Consider the following 26,460-nt stretch of genomic DNA (forward strand, 5'->3'; position numbering starts at 1 on the left):
CCACTGAATCACTAAAGGACCTGAGGTGATGTCACTATGCTTCAACTGGGGATCCTGATCAGCCCCACCCCTGGGGGCGTGTCTTGCTCTACAGCAGCAACTTATATTTTGCTTATGGATTGTGTCATGGATGCAGACAATTAATACAATTTTAAAAAATCATATCTAGTTAAAACATCACGCTCATCCAATTAAATACTCTCTACAATACATATGCCCCGCCCCTTGGCGTATCTTGCTCTACAGCAGCAGCTTATATTTTGCTTATGGACTGTGTTCTGGATGCAGACAATTAATACAATAAAAAAATTCATATCTACTTAAAACATCATGCTGGTCCAATGAAATACTCTGTAAAGTATCTATGCCCCACCCCTGGGGGCGTGTCTTGCTCTGCAGCAGCAACCCTAAAGCAGGTTGGTTTGTTTGGTTTCTGTGTATGAATAAATAAAGGATTTTATTTTTTTTTGAAAGAAGATGTCCAGAAGATAAAGATTAGTTGATGAAGCCTAGAAGGTGAAGATTAGAAGATGAAGTTTAGTATAGTTTCCTATAAAAACATTTTATCTTCATCTCACATATGAATTTGGTTCTTTTTACTGAACACACACTTTTGTTTCAACAAAAATAGTCAGATTTTTTTTGGACTATTTACTCATTTAGTGTGTGTGTGTGTGTACTGATGCCAGTTTGCAAAGCTGTAGCTCTTTTGACTACATGTTTCTCTAAGGTCAGCTATTACCACACACACACACACACTTTTTCACACTCACACACAGGCATAAATACTCTCTCTCTCTCTCTCTCTCTCTCTCTCTCTCTCGTGTGTGTGTGTGTGTGGAGGAGGTGACACAAGGAGGTCATATTTAACAGTGAATCATCACAACAGCAATCAGCGAGGGGAGCTCGTTAAAAAAGCCTGCGAATAAAAAAAGCTGAGTGGATTAAATTGACATGAAACTTTTATTTCAACTCAGCAAAAAAAAATAAAAAAATAACAACAGGTGACTTTTATTCCACAGTGTGTTGATTTTTTAATATTAAGAGAAAAAATCCTCAACCTGCAGAATTAGAGAATCATTAGCATTAGAGCGTTAACATTAGCTGTGCTATTGAAGTCATTTGGATTGGAGGAAATTCCTCACCGCCGCCACCTTCTCATCACCCGCGTGAAGCCTGAAGCGGTGAGCTTCTCGTGACGTCTCGGGTGTTGATTCATACGCTTCAGCCGGAAAACACTGGAACGATTCGCCGGCTTTGTGACTCAGATGTTCCTCGGCTCTGCTTTGTCACCTCGCTGATTTATTTTGCGCTGAGCCATATTGGCTCCTGTGTTTGAGCTCGGGAACACAATCTGGATGCCGTGTGACTGCAATGTGCTCCGCGGAATACAGTTAACTACGCGTGACTCCGTACAGCTACACGCCATGACGCCTGCCATTACGCACGGAAAAGAAACCTTCTAGATTTGATTATTCTGGTCTGAGCACATTGTGTGAAGTTCTAACACATTTTACTGACTTTTAATAACATTCCTCTGTACTGACCAACTCAGCTGCTGAATGCTGCACTCTGATTGGTCAGAAGGTGTTGATGTTCAGTTGCTATAACAGCAGGTTCACGCGGTTATATTATGGAGCTCGGTTGAATGCGGTATCGTTTCTACAGTAACGGCTCATTAAATGAAAGAAGTGTATTTAATATGCGAGGAAGGAGTCTCCAGTGTCAGCGCTTTAACTTTTTTTTATCAATCTTTTAACTAAGTGAGAGAAAGAAGGAGAGACAGACGAGGGAACGACTGTTTACAGCTGCTATAACAATGTTTCATGGACGGTCCATTCTTTATTTTTTCTTTCAATCTATTATAATTTGTGTTTATTATTAGAATTATTTTTAAATAATTACAAACTATAGGCTCCAGCAGATCCCTGTGACCCTAATTAGGAATAAAGCGGGTATAGACAATGGATGGATGGATAATTACAAACTGAGACAAGTTTAACATTTTTATACATAATGTTTTCAATTGGAAAATATTCTGATATTTGCTGAATACAGTGGAACTCGAATTTAATAGGAATTGAATTGGTGATGGAGGCAAATTGCAAAAAGAATTTTCCCGTAAGAAATAATGTTGTGATGATCTTTCAGCTCCTCCCTGTTCGGGGTCACCACAGAGGATCATTTGGTCCACATGTTTCAATTTGGCAAGGTTTTATGCCGGATGCTCTTCCTGATGCAACATTCCCATTTAATCTGGGCTTGGGACCGGCACTGAGAGTGAACCCTTCAGTGGCTGGGTTAGTGTCCTGCCCAGGAATTGAACCCGGGCTGCGGCAATGAGAGCGCAGGGTCCTGCTGCTGGACCACCAGGAGGCTTCCATAAGAAATAATGTAAATGCAGATAATTCATTCCAGCCACCCAAAAAATATGACCACTATGACCAGTATGAAGTGTATGTATGGCTGCTTACAAAGAACTGACCCAAGCCAAGCATTTCATGTCAAGGCTGCTTACAGGAAGTCCTGCCACCAGGCTTGGGCTAAAAATAGAACAGAGCGCCAATCTGTCCACAAAAAAACACCCGAAAAAATCACCCAGCTTTTGAACGCATGCTGAAGGTGACGTTGGTATCGTGGGTGGACTCTTTTCAAATAGACTGAAAAAAAATTGTAAAATTCGTAAACCATGTTGGCTTTGCTCGGGTTTCCATTGACGCTAACACATTTTGAACATCTCCAAGATGTACGCGCAACATAGCCAGCTTTTGGTTCGGTTCGGTTCATTTATATGCCAAAGAGGATGCATATGTCATAAAAATATTTTTTGTAGGATTTATATAGATAGATAGATAGATAGATAGGTAGATAGATAGATAGATAGATAGATAGATAGATAGATAGATAGATAGATAGATAGATAGATAGATAGATAGATAGATAGATGAATCTTTGTGGTTTGTTTGTTTTTTATAAACAAATCTAAATGGTGCTATGTAAAGCTCATGTATGTGAGATTAGCGTTATTACGTTATATATATATATATAGCGTTATTATGTATCCTGTGGCTCCGCCCCCTGACATCCATCTGTACCTCCCTCAGGTTGGACTTGTCACTGTAGACGACTTCAAAGCACAAACACGAGCAGGACAACGGGGAACCTGCCATCTGCATCCCATCAATATTTATAACGTTTCCGTCTGCATCTTTATTCATATTTATCAAATTCCCTGACCACAGAGTGCCAGCCTGATGCCACTCAGAGTTCACTCATACTACAGAGAGACAAGCTACACGCAACACACAACACAACAAGCTACACACAACATGCAACACGCAACACAAAACACACAACACCACAAGCTACACACAACACGCAACACACAACACCACAAGCTACACACAACACACAACACACATGAAGCAGGAATCAGGAATAATGAATAATCCACAAAAACACAAACAAAAAAAGGGTTTCAGGATGTTCAGGAGAAGCTCTGTGAATCAGGATCACATGATGATGATGATAATGGTAGTGGTGATGATGATGATGATGATGGTAGTGGTGATGATGATGATGATGATGATGGTAGTGGTGATGATGATGATGATGATGATGATAGTAGTGGTGATGATAATGATGATGATGATGGTAGTGGTGATGATGATAATAGTAGTGGTGATGATAATGATGATGATGATGGTAGTGGTGATGATGATGATGATGATGATGATGGTAGTGGTGATGATGATGATGATGATGATGGTAGTGGTGATGATGATGATAATGATGATGATGGTAGTGGTGATGATGATGATGATGATGATGGTAGTGGTGATGATGATGATGATGGTAGTGGTGATGATGATGATGATGATGATGATGATGGTAGTGGTGATGATGATGATGGTAGTGGTGATGATGATGATGATGATGATGGTAGTGGTGATGATGATGATAATGATGATGATGGTAGTGGTGATGATGATGATGATGATGATGGTAGTGGTGATGATGATGATGATGGTAGTGGTGATGATGATGATGATGATGGTAGTGGTGATGATAATGATGATGATGATGATGGTCATAGTGATTATATGAATTATGATGATGATGATGGTCATGATGATTGTGATGATGGTGGTGGTCATGATGATGATGATAATAGTAGTGGTGATGATGATAATGATGATGATGGTAGTGGTGATGATGATGATGATGATGGTAGTGGTGATGATGATGATGATGATGATGGTAGTGGTGATGATAATGATGATGATGATGATGGTCATAGTGATTATATGAATTATGATGATGATGATGGTCATGATGATTGTGATGATGGTGGTGGTCATGATGATGATGATAATAGTAGTGGTGATGATGATAATGATGATGATGGTAGTGGTGATGATGATGATGATGATGATGGTAGTGGTGATGATGATGATGATGATGGTAGTGGTGATGATGATGATGATGATGATGGTAGTGGTGATGATAATGATGATGATGATGATGGTCATAGTGATTATATGAATTATGATGATGATGATGATGGTCATGATGATTGTGATGATGGTGGTGGTCATGATGATGATGATAATAGTAGTGGTGATGATGATAATGATGATGATGATAGTAGTGGTGATGATGATAATGATGATGATGATAGTAGTGGTGATGATGATAATGATGATGATGATGGTAGTGGTGATGATGATGATGATAATAGTAGTGGTGATGATGATGATGATAATAGTAGTGGTGATGATGATGGTAGTGGTGATGATGATGATAATAGTAGTGGTGATGATGATGATGATGATGATGATAATAGTAGTGGTGATGATGATGGTAGTGGTGATGATGATGATAATAGTAGTGGTGATGATGATGATGATAATAGTAGTGGTGATGATGATGATGATGATGATGATAATAGTAGTGGTGATGATGATGGTAGTGGTGATGATGATGATAATAGTAGTGGTGATGATGATGATGATAATAGTAGTGGTGATGATGATGGTAGTGGTGATGATGATGATAATAGTAGTGGTGATGATGATGGTAGTGGTGATGATGATGATAACAGTAGTGGTGATGATGATAATGATGATGATGATGGTAGTGGTGTTGATGATGATGATGATGGTAGTGGTGATGATGATGATGATGATGATGATGGTAGTGGTGATGATGATGATGATGATGATGGTAGTGGTGATGATGATGATGGTAGTGGTGATGATGATGATGATGATGATGGTAGTGGTGATGATGATGATAATGATGATGATGGTAGTGGTGATGATGATGATGATGGTAGTGGTGATGATGATGATAATGATGGTCATAGTGATTATATGAATTATGATGATGATGATGATGGTCATGATGATTGTGATGATGGTGGTGGTCATGATGATGATAGTGATGATGATGGTGGTGGTGGTGAAGATGATGATTGTCATAGTGATTATATGATTTATGATGATGAAATGGATGATGTTAATAATGATTATGATGGTCATGATGATATGAACTATGATGATGATTATGATGATGATGATGATGATGATATGGATGATGTTAATAATGATGATGATGGTCATGATGATGATGATGATGGTGGTGATGATGATGATGATGGTCATCGTGATGATATGAACTATGATGATGATTATGATGATGATGATGATAATGATGGTCATAGTGATTATATGAATTATGATGATGGTGATGATGGTCATCGTGATGATATGAACTATGATGATGGTGATGATGATATGGATGATGTTAATAATGATGATGATGGTGGTGATGATGATGGTGATGATGATGATGGTCATGATGATTGTGATGATGATGACGATGATAAGGATGGTGATGATGATGATGATGATGCTGGTAGCGATGGAGGTGATGATTATGATGATGATACGGACGATGTCAATGATGATGGTGATGATGGTCGTGGTGATGTTGATGATGATGGTGATGATGGTCGTGGTGATGTTGATGATGATGGTGATGATGGTCGTGGTGATGATGATGATGGTGAATTTGGTGATGGGATGGCAGCAATGGAGATGATAGTGATGATGACGATGATGATGGTGATGATGGTGAGGGTAAGAGGAATGTGAAAACTTAAATCATAAACACAAATGTGTTCAATCTCACATCATCTTCAAGTCTTTTTTTAATAAGATAAAAATTGCTCATGAACAACCTTCCTGCCGTCCAGAGAGCAGAGTGTCTGAGTCGTTGTTCTGATTGTGGAGTTTATGATAAAAGACTTTTCCAAAAAAACACTACAGGCCTGGTGATTGATTCTGTGAAGGCTGAACACACGAAAAGTGTTTCTGTAATAAAGCTCTCACGCTGCGTGTGAAGGGGCCGAGAGTCGAGAGTCACAGAAGCATGCTTTCATCCTGCTAATAAAACACGCTCAGCTAATAATAATGAGATGTTCCATGATTAAAAAGAGGTGAAGTTTTTCATGATGAAACGGTACAAATAAAGAGAAATGGCTGCTGCTTACATCAAGGACAAAACCTTTTCTTCTGCTGCGCTCCATCGATTTTGTTTTCTATGGAGGCTAGGATTTCTCTTTTAACAAGTGAAGGATGAAAACATGGGAGGAAAAATGTGACTGAGTTCTGAGACGAAACAAAGAGAAGACTGTAAATCAAAGACGTTCTCTTCACAGAACCGAGCCACTGGCGCCGACAGAACATGAGCACAGGGCTGCTATGGCTATGATTAGAAATTAATTAAAAAAAAATAAGAAAGAAAGAAAGAAAGAAAGAAAGAAGACCTCAAATAAATAAATAAATAAATAAATAAATAAGGGCTAAAGACCTTATTTCCTGTACATTATGTAGTTGAATATCAAATGTTGGACAAAATAGCTTGACTTCATAAACCTGGCTGCTAACAGGAGCAACATTCACGCAGCTTTCACACACAGAATTCACACAGCTTTCACACACAGAATTCACACAGCTTTCACACACAGCATTCACACAGCTTTCACACACAGTACTCACACACAGCATTCACACAGCTTTCACACACAGCATTCACACAGCTTTCACACACAGTACTCACACAGCTTTCACACACAGAATTCACACAGCATTCACACAGCTTTCACACACAGTACTCACACAGAATTCACACAGCTTTCATACAGCATTCACACAGCTTTCACACACAGCATTCACACAGAATTCACACAGCATTCACACAGCTTTCACACACAGTACTCACACAGAATTCACACAGCTTTCACACAGCATTCACACAGCTTTCACACACAGCATTCACACAGCTTTCACACACAGCATTCACACAGCATTCACACAGCATTCACACACAGCATTCACACAGCTTTCACACACAGAATTCACACAGCATTCACACACAGCATTCACACAGCTTTCACACAGCCTTCACACAGCTTTCACACACAGTACTCACACAGAGTTCACACAGCATTCACACAGCTTTCACGCAGCATTCACACAGCTTTCACACACAGCATTCACACAGCTTTCACACACAGCATTCACACAGCATTCACACAGCTTTCACACACAGCATTCACACAGCATTCACACAGCATTCACACAGCTTTCACACACAGTACTCACACAGCTTTCACACACAGCTTTCACACACAGCATTCACACAGCATTCACACAGCATTCACACAGCTTTCACACAGCTTTCACACACAGCATTCACACAGCATTCACACACAGCATTCACACAGCTTTCACACAGCTTTCACACACATTACTCACACAGCTTTCACACACAGTACTCACACAGCATTCACACAGCTTTCACACACAGTACTCACACAGCTTTCACACACAGCATTCACACAGCATTCACACAGCTTTCACACACAGTACTCACACAGCTTTCACACACAGCATTCGACTCTTTACCTCCGGAGTTACATTCTGTATCCGTCTGCTCTCTAACTTTATTACTTCCATAATGAACTTTTAATTTCTTCTTTATCGTGTAATATGTGCATGGAAGCTTAAATGCCAGTCTGAATCGAGCGCAGGAGAGACGAGAGACATCCGTCTGCATTAATGAGTGTGAAATGTTAAATATTCAACATTCTGTTTCATCCTGTCCTGAATCTCGCATTTATTTTACCTCGGAGCCATAAAAGAAAACTGCAACGTTACACCAGCAATCCCTCATTAACCTTTTCATGTTTTAGCTAATGATCGCAGAGCTTTTTATTAAACACTGAAAAGCGGTGTTGAATATAGCACACGCAGCTGCGCTAATCAAATCGCACACGGCTTTTTATATCACTGCTATGCCGATGACACCCAACTTATCTTCTCCTTCCCTCCCTCAGATACCACAGCTTCTGCTCGGATCTAAGCGTGTCTGGCGGACGTTTCATCTTGGATGATGGCTCATCAGCTGAAACTCAATCCCAGCAAACTGAACTGCTGGTCATCCCAGGTGATTCCTCCCCAGCCCAGGATCTTGCGTTATCTCTGAACAACTCGACTATCTCCCTTTTGGCCACTGCTCACAACCTTGGGGTAACCATGGACAATCATGTGTCCTTTTCCTCCTGTGTTACCAATGTGACACACTCATGATGTTGAACAGGTTTCTTCTGAACAACATCAGAAGGATTCGACCATTCCTATCCACACAGGCTACTCAAGTGCTTGTTCAGTCTCTGGTCAATTTGAGACTGGACTACTGCAACTCTCTACTGTCCGGTCTTCCTCTGAATGCAATTCGTCCACTGCAAATGATCCACAATGCTGCTGCACAACTTGTTTTCAACCTCAACCTCAAGTTCTCCCACACCACTCCACTTCCAGTAGCTGCATCATCAGATTCAAACCACTGACCCTTGCCTACAAAGCCAAGAATGGACCAGCACCATCTGACCTCAAAGAGCTTATTATTCCTCACTCCTCCCTCAGATCCACTAGCACTGCTCCACTGGTCCACCATCTCTCAGGGTCAGAGGTAGGTCTACATCTAGACTCTTTTCTGTTCTGGCACCGAGGTTGCGGAATAAACTTCCTGAGACGTCAGACGGAGATGGTGTTTTTAAAGCTCGTCCTTTATCAGGCTGGAGACTCTTCAGGAGAGTCATACCTCGTGTAGAGACGCTTCACATTTGGTCGATATAAAAAACCAGCTGCTGGTGTTGTGCAGGAAGCGATGGCGCATTGGTGTGATGTTTTAGCAACTGGGTTTCGATCTGCAGTAAAAACAGGTAGGCGGAGATTAACACGAGAACGAGGCGAGCGCGTGTAGCTCATTAAATAAAGTCTCCTGAAGTTGCGTGAAAATTTATTTAATTTTTACTAGACAAAAAAATATCAAACACCAAACTGCCGAAGTTCCAGTGCATTAAAACGAGTGAAATATTACATCTGTGTATGATATAACTTTAATGAAGTTCTGTGAAATCAGGGACAAGTCATTGAATCTGAAACCGAGAGCACGCTAGACGAAAGCTCGGGTCCGTAAACAGAGCCATACTTACACATGTCCAGATAATTCGGATAATATCCAGGAAGTAGATCTGCCTCTGTGGCGTATAAAAACATGTACGAGGGCATCCAGATCACCAGGGGGCCACAGCATATTTTTTAAAAAGATATTCCAAAAAAAGTGTTAGCATTTATTGAACAGATTTATGTCCCGCATTGTATCGTATCATACCGTATCGTACTGTATTAAATTGTATTGTATTGTATGTACTCCATGGTGCCCTCTTGTGGTGGAAAAACTGTCAAACACTTTTTACATAACTAATTTAGGTAACTAATTTATCAAAAGATAAAGAAAGAAAGAAAGAAAGAAAGAAAGAAAGAACACAAAAGTCCAGGAATAACCGAATGCTAATTCATCAGATTTAGTCAATTTGTCCAGTTTTATTGTTTCCCCTTGGTTATAATATTCAAAATGGAAAATCCAGTGGTGAACTCGCTAACTAGTTAGAATCTACAGTAAGAACTCTTAGGTCAAAACATGTTAAGTGTACTAATAGATACGACAACCTTTAATGTTCCAATAAAGTAAATTAAATTAAATATATATATATATATATATATATATATATATATATATATATATATATAATAAATAAAATAGAATATTAAATAGAAAGAATAAATGAATAAATAATTATCCCATGCACTCTTCTACACTTTTGTACAAAATGATATTACCATGATAATGTTCCATTAACATAAAGAAATTAAAATAAATATATAAATAAATTAAATAGAAAATAAAATAGAAAAATTAATAAATACTGTTTATAGGTTTAAAGCATTTCTCTAGATCTGGTTTTGCTGAGAATGAAAATATTTTCAGACAAACAAAATATATTTCTCTGCATGTTCCTGACATGTTCCACCACGACTGAACATCTCCAGCAAATCCTCCATGAAAGCTGTAATTAACATACTCAAGAGTTTATCTTTCTTTCTGGAACGATCTGTGATTAATATTCTCCATCACTGCACTGTTTATATATCAGGATCTACTGCATCTCATGGACTTCCACCAGTCTGTCTATGCTTTTTCAATTCCAGATTAATTTCAGCGTATTAATATCATCAGAGAGAAAGAAATATATACTCTGGGAGTTTATTATCTTCTAATTAAAAAAAAAAGAAAAACCTCAGTGCTTTGGACGGAGCTTGAAGAAGTGTCTGGTGCCCTCCATCATTACCCTTTTTAATTCCTCCGTGTCTCAGCAGCACAAAGCCGTGACACTGATATTAAAATGACAAACGTGTTCGGATCTCCTGCGTGACCCGCGAGATCCCCGAGCGCAGACGTCGACACGCCGCTGCCGGAAACAGCTGATGAGAACCGCTGGGTTCCTACCTGCTCCTTAACCGACGCCAGGATGGCTGAAGCGGCCTCGGATTCGGTTCGGTCTCCGGTGGAGGCGTTCTCGGATTCAGCAGGTTGATCTGGAACTGGCATGACTCAACCTGCAAGGAGATTCATGACATTTGATTTGTAAAGCATCTTTACAGGAATCAGGGTGTAGATTTCGATCCTAATGAAGACACCAGCAGAAAAAAGACCAGAGACGACACCAGGAAGGAACCGTGAGAGGAACCGGACTCGTTCTGGGAAATCATTACAGCCGCACTGAGATGAGCAACAGGACAGGATTTATGATCACAGCAGCAGCTCTTAGGGAAACTTCTGTTCCTTTTTTCAGCTCTTAAAAGACATTCACAGTGGCGTCAAACATCAACACGAAGCCTTTCATTACAAATTCAATCCAAATGAAACTCATCTACAGAACATCTGTACAGGTAGAACATCTGATTCAATAAGCAATGTTATATTTGATTAGTTTTTTTTAGTGAACTTGTTTTGTGGAATGATGATTCAATGGAATTATTTTTTTTCTTAACTTAAAATATCTTGTTTTAATTTCCAAAGCATTACAAATAATTACAATTTATTCAAGAAGACAAATCAGTGGTAATTAACAGTAATTACTATTAATTTATTTTTTATTAAATTATTACAGGTGAGTTATAATAGTTGAGATATTACATGAGTTATTACATGTAAGTTATTACAAATGAGTTATAACAAATGAGTTATTACAGATGGGTTATAACAGGTGAGTTATTACAAATGGGTTATAGTAGTTGAGTTGATAATAGTTGAGCTATTACAGATGAGTTATAATTAATGAATTATTATAGATGAATTTTTACAGGTGAGTTATAATAGTTGACTTATTACAAATGAGTTATTGCAGGTGAGTTATAATAGTTGACTTATTACAAATTAGTTATAATAGATGCATTATTACACATGAGTTATTACAAATGAGATTTTACATATAGGTTATTACAGGTGAGTTATAATAGTTGAGTTATTACAGATGGGTTCCTACATGTGGGTTATTACAGGTGAGTTATTACAGGTGAGTTATAATAATTGAGTTATTACAGATGGGTTCCTACATGTGGGTTATTACAGGTGAGTTATTACAGATGAGTTATAATAGTTGAGTTAGAAGAGTTATAATAGATGAGTTATTACAGGTGAGTTATTACAGATGAGTTCCTACATATAGGTTATTACAGGTGAGTTATAATAGTTGAGTTATTACAGATGGGTTCCTACATATGGGTTATTACAGGTGAGTTATAATAGTTGAGTTATTACAGGTGAGTTATAATAGTTGAGTTATTACAGGTGAGTTATAATAGTTGAGTTATTACAGAAGAGTTATAATAGATGAGTTATTACAGGTGAGTTATTACAGATGAGTTCCTACATATAGGTTATTACAGGTGAGTTATAATAGTTGAGTTATTACAGATGAGTTATAATAGTTGAGTTATTACAGGTGAGTTATTACAGGTGAGTTCCTACATATAGGTTATTACAGGTGAGTTATAATAGTTGAGTTATTACAGATGAGTTATAATAGTTGAGTTATTACAGATGGGTTCCTACATGTGGGTTATTACAGGTGAGTTATTACAGGTGAGTTATAATAATTGAGTTATTACAGATGGGTTCCTACATATCAGTTATTACAGGTGAGTTATAATAGTTGAGTTAGAAGAGTTATAATAGAGGAGTTATTACAGGTGAGTTATTACAGATGGGTTCCTACATGTGGGTTATTACAGGTGAGTTATTACAGATGAGTTATAATAGTTGAGTTATTACAGGTGAGTTATAATAGTTGAGTTAGAAGAGTTATAATAGATGAGTTATTACAGGTGAGTTATTACAGATGAGTTCCTACATATAGGTTATTACAGGTGAGTTATAATAGTTGAGTTATTACAGATGGGTTCCTACATATGGGTTATTACAGGTGAGTTATAATAGTTGAGTTATAACAGGTGAGTTATAATAGTTGAGTTATTACAGGTGAGTTATAATAGTTGAGTTATTACAGAAGAGTTATAATAGATGAGTTATTACAGGTGAGTTATTACAGATGAGTTCCTACATATAGGTTATTACAGGTGAGTTATAATAGTTGAGTTATTACAGATGAGTTATAATAGATGAGTTATTACAGGTGAGTTATTACAGGTGAGTTCCTACATATAGGTTATTACAGGTGAGTTATAATAGTTGAGTTATTACAGATGAGTTATAATAGTTGAGTTATTACAGATGAGTTATAACAGGTGAGTTATGACCTGAGCTTCAGAAGCTTTTTAATATGAAAGTCATAATTCTCTGTGAGGTTAATGTACTTCTCTTCACACACCTTCCACACGTTTATGATGATAACTGCAGTTAAATTAGAGAGTATAAATAAACCATTATAGCGGCGCTGCAGTGAGCTAATAAAACTGAGCTGACCGTCATTTAAACGCCTCCCAAGCCTCCGTCCGTCTTCCTTCCTGTCTTGTTTTTTCCCCTCCTCCACCTCCCTCATAACACTGTGTTTATTACACCCGAAAGTAGATGAGCAAGTGTCAGACTTTGGAAAATGATGATTGATAAAAGCAGTAGAGCATCTGTATCGATTAGAGGCAAACTCCACATAATAACGAAGGCATTAGCGGCGCTCCCTCGACGTAAACACACAGACCATGACAAATGGTCATGCAGGACATTTTTCGCACCGCTTTCTATCACGCTCGTCGGCTGAAGCGGCCCAGCCTGCCAGCTTAGTGCCTCCCTTAATAAAGATGACTTACCTCATCTCGCAAGATGGTGGGCCTCCACCGAGCTTTCACAAAAATCTAATTATACCTACTTACAGTGCAATTTCCAAGGTGTTTATCCAGCTCCATCTTCTCTTCGTGATAGAACTCCCCCTGCAGCCTTTCCACACACAGCAGAATTCTCAGCACTAATTCAACAGCTTTGGCTCCAATCGGAGTTTCGACGGATTACAAACAGACCAGGAAATCCTTTCGGTCGCCGAGGATCGAGGCTTGATCTGAGAATCCAAGTTTCACAATATTTATTATGGCTCAGTTTTCCTGTCCATCATCAGTAAGGAGAAGAAAGGAATTTTCCATCAAAGCCATGAAACCTTTCCCAAAATTCAATTCATACGGACAACAAATTCTAACAAATAGAATTTACACAGTGAATAAAACTCGTGTTTCTTGCACTGGATCTCTACCGGGATCAAGCAAAAATACTGCATTTCAGCTGATACTCGAAGTTTCAGTATCACAGGAAGAGAAAAAGTGATCTCACACAATTATTTTTATTTACTCCAAGACCCTGAAGGTTACCTGTATCCTCTGTCCATCTTTATGATACAGATCACACACACACACACACACACACACACACACACTGCTTTAAATATCCCTGCGATACACTGCATACATGATCTCATTTTCCTTCCCGCGACCTTTTCCGTGATAGCGGCTATAACACACAGCTCATTTCTCCCTCAGGGACGTGTGCTTCTAAAGGTAAAGTGGCTATCAGTGTCGTGTAAACGCACACAGCAGTGAAATAGAGCGTTCACGTCTCGCAGGTTCTTATCAAGCACATTCATCTGTTTAAACCCCGGGCTCGGAAATCAATCAGGAGAAAGCCGTCCGCTCGGACACGGGATTTAACTGAGAAGTCCGAGGAGCCAGGGTCAACAAAGGGTCCTGAAGGCTGAAGGTTATGTGTTATCTTCCAAAATAAATAAATTCTGTCTACATGAGCAAATAATCCGAAGTAAATACTGGAGCCCGTGAGATTTGTAAGTCTATCTTAAAGCACAGGTTGTTTTTGCCAGATCGAGGCCGAAGCTGGTATTAAACAGACATTTAGTGGTAATTGTTGTGTCTGGAACACGGCATGTTGCCCTTCAGCTAGTAAACACATGGAGTGCACTTTGCTTCAGATCCTCATCCTCCTAAACCATGCCCTTTTAACACACACAGGTAAACACACGGCAAGAAATAAACAGAAATACAGCAACAGTCGATAAAAATATACCTCAGGAAATGACCTTGAAAAGTTGATCCAAAGGTTTTATTCTTTTTCACGTGATTCTCATGTCTGATTGGTTCGGAAAGTGTCGATTTGTCGTTTACGTTAATGCACTTTTACTGTAATGTTTCTGCAAATAACCCAAGTTTTCTGTAAGATGTTTAAGGAGTCTCCAGCGTCAGCGCTTTCTAACAGTCTGAGTGAAAGACATAACTCATAATTCGTCATTTTTCAATAAGTTAAAATCATAATTCTGACAAATTGCTGCTATGTCCAGTCCCTGCATGGTTTCTGAGGATTCTTTGTCTGATTGAAAAAATGACAGATTTTGCTATAACCTTTTTTTTTAATTTGAAATGGATTTTCAGTATTTATTCAGCATTTTCAGTATCATTTCATTTTACTATTTAAAATGGTGAAATGGTGAAATCTGTAAAAGAGTGTAAGTGGAATAAAACACTTCAGGAGGTGGTGTAATAGGAAAATAATCACTTTGGTGTGGTGAGAGTAAGAGGAATTTTTCCATAAAAGTGCAACAAATAATTGTAAATACTGTCATTTGAGACAACACTAAAGACGACACTACTACTGATAATAATAATAATAATAATAACAATAATAACAATAATAATAATAATAATAATAATGGCATTATGAGAAGAAGTAAAATGCATGTATGTGATATTTGGGGGAAAAAATACTACAATGGAATAAAAATAAAATACAGTTTGGGGATTTTTCTTTTCTTTCTTTTCTTTTTCATGAGAGTCATCAAGTTTGCATATTAACCGAAAGAAAAAAAATTCTGCTGCAGAAAAACTTGTTATTGCAAAAGTGCAGAGTTCAATCCTTCACCATGTCAGTATGCAAAGCAGAGTTCCCCCTGTAGCCTCATTAAAATGTAATGCACTGTTTATCACACTAACTTATTATCTGACAAGCCAGACACCACGCCTGCACTTCACACTCCGGGATGCATAAATAAATACAAATGACGACTCCGGAGTCAACAAGTGATTTGTTTGTTATTTGAGGATCAGACCATGAAGGGGTCAAATCTGTAGAGTCGAGTCCCTGAATGTGTGGATTATTACAAATTATTACTATTTTCTTTATAAAAAAACAGTTTCCATTCAATATATCTTTTCGTACATTTTCTACAATAGGGCTTGTGTCAGAACTGGGAAATATTTTTTCGAAAGCATTTTGTTTGTGAAAAGTTCTCCAGAAAGACAGCAGTGCTGCTTTAGTTATAATGATAAACCCAGACAAAATTTGTTCTTGGGATATTTTTAAACTTGGCCTGAATATTCAAAAAGATCCGTATTCGAAGAATTTCTTCTTAGCCGTGTCTCGATTTTTCTTTCTCTTTTAATTATTAGAATTTTCCTGTGGTATTTAAACAGCAAAGAATTCTTCATATCAGTAAAGACGGCTTCCAGACCTGCGGGGATGGACGAGACGTTCGTTTTCAGCACAACCCCCAGAGCGAATCTTTGGACCTTTCATAGGATCAGAACCAGATTTCACACTATCAATTATTGGAAAACAAAAACTAAAAAGTGAACATAGAAATAAAAGTATAATGTTTAAAATTCCTAATTATCCCTAAAATCTATCCCTAATGAGAAGCCTGAGGCACGACGGTGGTGAGGAAAAACTCCCTGAGATGATCTGAGGAAGAAACCTTGATAGGAACCAGGTTTACAATTGAACCTCATCCTCATTTAGGTGACACTGGACTGTAAATAATGTAAATATTTAAGCTATATTTAAGACAAGAAACATGGTGGTATGCATAAGAACGACACAACAATCAGTCTTCATGGTGGACTCTCCTCGCAGGACTTGTTACACCAGTAGAAGCGCAGCAGGACTGCGACAGTGATGTCAGAATGAAATATCCTAACGTGCAGCAGCACCACAGGTTTTATTGGCATGCAGGGTTTTGGGGAGTTCCACAGTGGATGTGTGATGCCACATCAGAGAGGAAATTTAACAAGGCTTCAGCGGCAGCATGGTGTACGATAGTTTACGGTCTTTGTGGCCAGTGTTCCTCGTGCGTCGAGGAGATCTTGTCGACGTCTCGTCCGATGCAGCCTTACCCTCGTTGTCTTTGCCACGGAAAACCCCCGAAGGAGCCGGCTAAGCAGAATAGAAGAGAGGAATAGGATGGAGTGATTTCCCCACAGATTGCACATGTCAGAGCAGCGAATCGGAGAAGAAGGTCTGGCAAGCGCCGCTCTCCATCCCACGCCGAATGTCAGTTCCACCCCTGAGTTAATGCGGCAGGGAGCCAGAGAACGCCGCCTCACAACAATGCCGGGATAAATAAGCAAACCAAGCCAAGCTGAACAAGGGCAGCTGACGCTGGAGAACAGAGCTTAATACCCAGTTCTGTGAAGAGCCCGATAAAGCACAGAGAGAGAGAGAGAGAGAGAGAGAGAGAGAGAGAGACACTGTATTCAGCCTTAAAGATGAAGTGAGCAAAAAGTGAAACAAGGGCCACCTTGTTGCTTCTCCAGAGACCAAGCAACAGATCTGGTGACATGAAGCGTCGCTGTACACTGATCTCACACCCAGCAGACTTCTTTTGTTCCCAGCCAAAGTCTAACATGTAATTACTTTTGCCTTTGTAAAGCAGCGTATCGGTGGTGTTGAGGCCCGACATTTCATTCCTGCAGCACAGATAAGACATGAAAGCCCTGAAGCTCTGACAAAGCTCACGTCTGGAAGAGTGAGCCAAGCGTTCGGAGAATCACACCGCTGAACGCCTGAGTAAACAAAAAATCCCATCTCCGCTTTACCGAAACGCTCCTAAAAGAATGAAGGAAGTAGGAATTAACAGAGACGCGGAACATCTCCAAAGACACAAGGGTAAAAGCCAGGAGAGAGAGGGAACGGGATCTGACATGGACAGGACGAGAGCATGCGATGCATTTCAAATCAAATGGAATGGATAATCATGTAAACACTAAGAGGGACCACATATCAAACACACTCTATGGACTTTCAACAGGACCTGAGAGCAAATCTTTGGAATTTTCTTTTCCCATAGCCAGATTTCACACTTTACCAAAAGTCAGAAATCAACAAAAAAACAACTTCCTGTTTGCTAGAAAGGACCAGCCACAGTAATATAATCACAGGGAATTCATTCTCTTCAATAATTATACAGTAACATATGAAAAGAAACATGGTGGTGGGTGCAGAAGAAAGACACAATGATCGGTCTCACGTCTGGAGAATCGAGCCAAGCGTGGTAGCTTAGTGGTTAAAGTGTCAGGTCTACCAATATGCCACTGCTGGGCCCTTGAGCAAGGCCCTTAACCCCCAATTGTATAAAAAATTAGATAAAGTAACCTGGAAATACAAGTTTAGAGCTTTATATTCCATATTAATGCTCATTCACAGGGCGGAATATAAGCAGCCTTTATTTGTCATATATACATTACTGCACAGTGAAATTTTATCTTTGTGTTCTTTCTTGTGGGGTCAGAGGTGTTAGAGGCCTTGCTCAGGAGCCCAATATGTTTCAATAGAGTGTTAGGGGCCTTGCTCAAGAACCCAATGGGTTGTTAGAAGCTTTTCTCAAGGGCCCAACAGTGGCAGCTTGGCAGCACTGGGGCTTGAACCTCGATTCTTCTGTTTAACAACCCAGAGCCTTAACCACTTGAGCTGCCACCACCTACAGTATACACGCTAAAATACATGGACATAAAAACAGATATAAACAGATATAAATATCGGATATATGAAAGGAATCTCCAGTGTCAGTGCTTTGTAACAGTCAAAGGTACTTTTAGTCATCTTCAGGACAAAGTTCAGGCTTCTTTCACAGATTTTCAGGTAAAACAGCAAGCGGTGTCATATTTTGTCTTATTAACTTCAGTAGAGAGAATAAAGAGGTGAGGGAAAGAGTGTTTATAGCTGCTATAACGTAAGTGAGATCTTTTATGGAAACCTAACAATATTATGTGCTGATCATCACTATTTGCATTTTTTTTAATTCTGGAGATTTTGGAGAAATCACACACCATGTACACACAGTACGCTCGTGTTTGTACATAACATGTAAAGCGTTTCAAGAAGAATGCAGAAAAGTTGTTCCAGAAACTTGGTGGAAGTCTACAGGGACTGTCTAGACAAAGGACGTCTTCATTTCTGCTCACTCTTCCTTCCAAATGTAAGAATCATGACTAGGTGACGCAGTTGGCTGAAAGCCCACAGGCAGCAGTGGAGCCGGAGTGTCAGATCTGCCCCCTGCAGTGCCCTCGTGGTTCCACCAGACGTTCCTCAGCCTGTCAGCGAACACATCTCCATAAAAGTGACACTGGGTCGTGTTCCGAGACGTCTCCCTTCTTCTTCCTCTTCCTCACGAGTCCTGAGTGTAGGGGAGGAGAGGGCTCGGCTCTGATCCGTGTCCACTGTCCCTCCCCAGGAGCACTGGAGCGTCTCCGCCTCCTCTTCATTCTGCAGGAGCCCTTCAGAGCAGCTCTGCTGAACCAGGCCTGACATGCCTGTCAAACACTCGCCCCCTGCTCTCTCTTTATACCTCTCTGCTTTTTTATACTCATTCTTTCTATCCTTTTTTGCCTCGCTGTATTTTTTTCATCTCTCTCACCACTTCTCCTGCAACATAGCAACACTCCAGAACCAATCCAAATTTAGATGTAAGAAATGAAATATTTGTGATTAGTGTTTGCTTAAAACAGCTATTCATGATGGATCCTTTTAGAGCTGCTGAATTTTCACACCCGATTGGTCAGAAGGTCTGTAACAGGAAGACTGACCTTTTTCCTGTTTTCCTTCTTTTTTGGGCTGCATTTTAATATTAAATCTTTCATTCTAATGCGTAATCGTTTCCATAGTAATGACTTTATAGTAACATGGGGAATTGTACAGATTTTATGGAGAATTGTGTTTATTTACAGTCAAGGAAGGAGTCTCCACGGTCAGTAACGTTTTCTAACAGTCAGAGGTAAAGATGTATCTTCAAAACTGTAATCAAAACCTCATGTGCTGATGTTCTGTTAGAGGAAAAGATCAGAGAAGCATATCTCAGCTTCTCCGCTTCATCCCATCATCCCATCGCTGATTATTTGCCTAAAGCTGCACAACGTGGAGTGTTTAATTCCACTTACAGGCCTGCAGTTTTCCAAAGCAGAGGCTAAAGCTTTACACTAGCTGAAGTTCTGCCAATAATCAATAATCAGAGTTACTTATGATCCAGAATTAGTGCGCTTAGAACTCTTTCTGATAGAGAACCAGTCTGTTGTAGGGTTCCACTTAAAACCTTTCAGGGTTCTGCCGGACGGACAACCAAAGAATCTTCAAAATATGTCACTGATTTGATGTACAGTGAAACCTTCAAGTGAATGTTTATGTTCTTTCAAAAACCGAGAAGAAAATTTCCAGTATTTCTGTCCATAAGGAACATAATAAAATGATACAAAACAACAATAAATAAACAAATAAATAAATAAAACACTGAAACTCTCAGTGCTATAACTGCACAATGAGCAACTTTTTCCTTCCTGCCAGCTCTAATCACTTTAAAGAATCATAAAGAGGAGCCTGAACTCATGAAACCTATTTAATCATCAGGGCTAAAATATTAAAGATCTCATTTAAAAAATATATCGCATATTCACTGAACTTCTATTCATATTCATATGTCCTGTTCGCAAAAAAGAGAGAGAGAGAGAGAGATTCTGCTGCTCTTAGATGTCTTTGATGATCAGATGATGACTGAATGCTAACTAAACTGATTTATCAAAAAAAGATAAAAGAAAGAAAGAAAGAAAGAAAGAAAGAAAGAAAGAAAGGAGGGAGGGAGGGAAGATGGATGGATGGAAGGAAGGAAGGAAGGAAGGAAGGAAATAAGAAAGAAAGAAAGAAAGAAAGAAAGAAAGAAAGAAAGAAAGAAAGAAAGAAAGAAAGAAAGATAGAAAGAAAAACAAAAAATTATCAAATGAAAGTAAAAGAAAGAAAGAAGAAAGGAGGGAAGGAAGGCTCACATTTGGGAGTCGTCTCTCTCCGTCAACTCTTTAAACAGCTGATTCAAAGAGTTGACTCTTTTGTGAACGACTCATCACTATTCTATTAGTGTAGTATTATTACTATTTTATGTTTTCTTTAATGTGTTTAGAGATTGTACACTCCAGACAAGCAGCTTTCATCTCTACAGACGTCTCCTACACACACACACACACCTGATGATATTTATACTAATCAACAATATTCATTGATTCTTCAGATATACTTGAAAGAGAAAGAGAAAGAGAGAGAGAGAGATGCTGCTCTTTGATGAACTGTGCTCACTAACTAAATGAATGTGTTCTGATTTGACACCAGCTGCGACGGCGAATAATTCTTTGTTATGCCTTGGAATGTAAATGAGCATCCAACTGTGAATTTTTGCTGAAAGTTCACTAAAACATGCTGCTTCAGCATTCGTGAACTTTTGCTGGATGTCACACTTCGTTTACTAAATATGCAATCAGACACTAATGAATTCAAGGACACACATTTCTCAGGGTTCGTTATTTTATGAACTTCCCTGGTTCACACAGGAAGCTGCTGTAACAGAAAATTACTCAATGCCGTCTGGGTCCAGATTCCACATCAGTGTGGTATAAATAAATAAGTGGGAGTGACTCTGTAAGTGAGCCGGACAGTGCCGCTGTACAAGTTCAACATGAACATGAATAAAAGTATCCCCAGCGCGAGCTTCCTGGAGGAAGAGGTTTTCCGTCTGTCGTATGGACAAGACTCCTGCATCAGCTGGCAGGAACAAAGGTGGAGGCGTTTGCTTTTTAATCAACAACAGATGGCTTCGCTGAAGTTAATGTTCTGTCCAAATCTTGGGCATAAAATGTGGAGCTTCTAATGACCACATGCGGCCATTTTCTATTTGCATTTTTTCATAATATAACGACTGCAGGCTACACAAAGGAAAGTGATTATACACTGAAACTGAAGTATTGGAATTCTGACAAGAAGAACAATATCCTGAAACATGGCTACAAGCATCACACACCAGGGGATTATTAAAATACCGTGATACCTATACAATACTACAATATACTTGTGTATAATTGTGTTGGTCCCCCTTTTGCTGCCAAAACAGCCCTGACCCGTCGAGGCATGGACTCCACTAGATCCCTGAAGGTGTGCTGTGGGATCTGGCACCAAGATGTTGGCAGCAGATCCTTTAAGTCCTGTAAGCTGCGAGGTGGAGCCTCCATGGATGGGACTTGTTTGTCCGGCACATCCCACAGATGCTGGATTAGATTGAGATCTGGGGAATTTGGAGGCCGAGTCAACACCTCAAACTGGTTGTTGTGGTCATCAAACCATTCCTGAACCATTTCTGCTTTGTGGCCTGCTGAAAGAGGCCACAGCCATCAGGGATTACCGTTTTCATGAAAGGGTGTAGATGGTCTGCAACAATGCTTAGGTAGGTGGTACGTGTGAAAGACGTGGGTGTAATATTAGACAGCAACTTATCCTTTGAAAACCATATTTCCAATATCACAAAAACAGCCTTCTTCCATCTTAGAAATATTGCCAAGCTTAGGAACATTTTATCTGTATCTGATGCAGAAAAGCTAGTTCATGCATTCCTGACCTCCAGACTGGACTATTGTAATGCATTACTAGGTGGTTGTCCTGCATCTTCAATAAACAAGCTACAGTTAGTCCAGAATGCAGCCGCCAGAGTTCTTACAAGATCAAGAAAATTTGATCATATAACCCCAATATTATCATCCCTGCACTGGCTACCTGTTAAGTCTTCTAACATGTTACAATCCACCACGCTCTTTAAGATCACAAAATTCCGGACTTCTAGTAGTTCCCAGAATATTAAAGTCCACAAAAGGGGGTAGAGCGTTTTCGTATTTAGCTCCAAAACTTTGGAATAGTCTTCCTGACAGTGTTCGGGGCTCAGACACAGTCTCCCAGTTTAAATGTAGACTAAAGACTTATCTCTTCAGCCTGGCATACATTTAACACATCCCATAACCTTGTGCCCAAGTACATCTGATTAAATGCACATTCAGCTAGTACTGCTAATATTATGAACAGCAGCTACACTAATGCTGTTCCATTGTTTCCCTTCTTCTACCCATCCCGAGGCATACAGAGACTGTGCCGGCTCCAGTGGCATCCGGAGATGGACCAGCTCCAGCCGGGTTCTGCTTGTGAGGATTGGGATATTGAAGCAGCGCCACAGACAACAACCTCCTTACTGATTTACATAACACTATACACATGCTGTATCTGCATCACACAATTGTCACCCAAATGAGGATGGGTTCCCTCTTGAGTCTGGTTCCTCTCAAGGTTTCTTCCTCATACCATCTAAGGGAGTTTTTCCTTGCCACAGTCGCCTCAGTCACCTCAGGCTTGCTCACTTGGGATAACATCTAGGACTGTCTGTCTGTTTGTCTGTTTATATGTTTGTTGTTTTCTTATGTGGTATCTCATGTAAAGCTGCTTTGAGACAATGCTCTTTGTTAAAAGCGCTATACAAATAAAATTGAATTGAATTGAACTATACTACTGTACACACTATACTACTGTACACTACACTATACTACTGTACACTCTATACTACTGTACACTCCACTATACTACTGTACACTCTATACTACTGTACACTCCACTATACTAGTGTATACTCTATACTACTGTACACTCCACTATACTACTGTACACTCCACTATACTACTGTACACACTATACTACTGTACACACTATACTACTGTACACTCCACTATACTACTGTACACTCTATACTACTGTACACTCCACTATACTACTGTACACTCCACTATACTACTGTACACTCCACTATACTACTGTACACACTATACTACTGTACACACTATACTACTGTACACTACACTATACTACTGTACACTCCACTATACTACTGTACACTCTATACTACTGTACACTCCACTATACTACTGTACACACTATACTACTGTACACTCTATACTACTGTACACTCCACTATACTACTGTACACTCTATACTACTGTACACTCCACTATACTACTGTACACTCCACTATACTACTGTACACACTATACTACTGTACACTCCACTATACTACTGTACACACTATACTACTGTACACTCTATACTACTGTACACTCCACTATACTACTGTACACACTATACTACTGTACACTCTATACTACTGTACACTCCACTATACTACTGTACACTCTATACTACTGTACACTCCACTATACTACTGTACACTCCACTATACTACTGTACACACTATACTACTGTACACTACACTATACTACTGTACACTCTATACTACTGTACACTCCACTATACTACTGTACACTCTATACTACTGTACACTCCACTATACTACTGTACACTCTATACTACTGTACACTCTATACTACTGTACACTCCACTATACTACTGTACACACTATACTACTGTACACTACACTATACTACTGTACACTCTATACTACTGTACACTCCACTATACTACTGTACACACTATACTACTGTACACTCCACTATACTACTGTACACTCCACTATACTACTGTACACACTATACTACTGTACACTATACTATACTACTGTACACTCTATACTACTGTACACTCCACTATACTACTGTACACACTATACTACTGTACACTATACTATACTACTGTACACACTATACTACTGTACACTCCACTATACTACTGTACACACTATACTACTGTACACTCCACTATACTACTGTACACACTATACTACTGTACACTATACTATACTACTGTACACTCTATACTACTGTACACTCCACTATACTACTGTACACACTATACTACTGTACACTCCACTATACTACTGTACACACTATACTACTGTACACTCCACTATACTACTGTACACTCCACTATACTACTGTACACACTATACTACTGTACATTCCACTATACTACTGTACACTCCACTATACTACTGTACACTCCACTATACTACTGTACACTCCACTATACTACTGTACACTCCACTATACTACTGTACACTCTATACTACTGTACACTCCACTATACTACTGTACACTCTATACTACTGTACACTCCACTATACTACTGTACACTCCACTATACTACTGTACACACTATACTACTGTACACTCCACTATACTACTGTACACTCCACTATACTACTGTACACTCCACTATACTACTGTACACACTATACTACTGTACACTCCACTATACTACTGTACACTCCACTATACTACTGTACACTCCACTATACTACTGTACACACTATACTACTGTACACTCTATACTACTGTACACTCCACTATACTACTGTACACTCCACTATACTACTGTACACACTATACTACTGTACACTCCACTATACTACTGTACACTCCACTATACTACTGTACACACTATACTACTGTACACTCTATACTACTGTACACTCCACTATACTACTGTACACTCCACTATACTACTGTACACTCCACTATACTACTGTACACTCTATACTACTGTACACTCCACTATACTACTGTACACTCCACTATACTACTGTACACACTATACTACTGTACACTCCACTATACTACTGTACACTCCACTATACTACTGTACACTCCACTATACTACTGTACACTCCACTATACTACTGTACACTCCACTATACTACTGTACACTCTATACTACTGTACACTCCACTATACTACTGTACACTCCACTATACTACTGTACACACTATACTACTGTACACTACACTATACTACTGTACACTCCACTATACTACTGTACACTCCACTATATTACTGTACACTCTATACTACTGTACACTCCACTATACTACTGTACACTCCACTATACTACTGTACACTCCACTATACTACTGTACACTCCACTATATTACTGTACACACTATACTACTGTACACTCCACTATACTACTGTACACTCCACTATACTACTGTACACTCCACTATATTACTGTACACACTATACTACTGTACACTCCACTATATTACTGTACACTCTATACTACTGTACACTCCACTATACTACTGTACACTCCACTATACTACTGTACACTACACTATACTACTGTACACTCCACTATACTACTGTACACTCCACTATATTACTGTACACACTATACTACTGTACACTCCACTATATTACTGTACACTCTATACTACTGTACACTCCACTATACTACTGTACACACTATACTACTGTACACTCCACTATACTACTGTACACTCCACTATACTACTGTACACTCTATACTACTGTACACTCCACTATACTACTGTACACTCCACTATATTACTGTACACACTATACTACTGTACACTCCACTATATTACTGTACACTCTATACTACTGTACACACTATACTACTGTACACTCCACTATACTACTGTACACTCCACTATACTACTGTACA

The 26,460-nt window shown here is 39.2% G+C and overlaps 1 protein-coding gene across 4 annotated transcripts in view; it reads right to left on the minus strand.

Annotated features, from left to right (window-relative positions):
* Nucleotides 1-26,460, minus strand: part of ctnnd2a (catenin (cadherin-associated protein), delta 2a) — a 298,449-nt gene that overhangs the window by 251,604 nt on the left and 20,385 nt on the right. For 2 of the 4 annotated variants that reach the window (XM_058376504.1, XM_058376505.1), the window contains exon 2: nt 10,921-11,030. The exons of the other annotated variants lie outside the window; for them this stretch is intronic. In XM_058376504.1, the coding sequence (XP_058232487.1) occupies nt 10,921-11,022 (102 nt within the window). In that variant the 5' untranslated portion in view covers nt 11,023-11,030. The remainder of the gene's footprint in view (nt 1-10,920; nt 11,031-26,460) is intronic. 4 annotated transcript variants of the gene reach the window in all.

This window comes from Hemibagrus wyckioides, linkage group LG23 (assembly GCF_019097595.1).
Source record: "Hemibagrus wyckioides isolate EC202008001 linkage group LG23, SWU_Hwy_1.0, whole genome shotgun sequence".
Taxonomy (NCBI): domain Eukaryota; kingdom Metazoa; phylum Chordata; class Actinopteri; order Siluriformes; family Bagridae; genus Hemibagrus; species Hemibagrus wyckioides.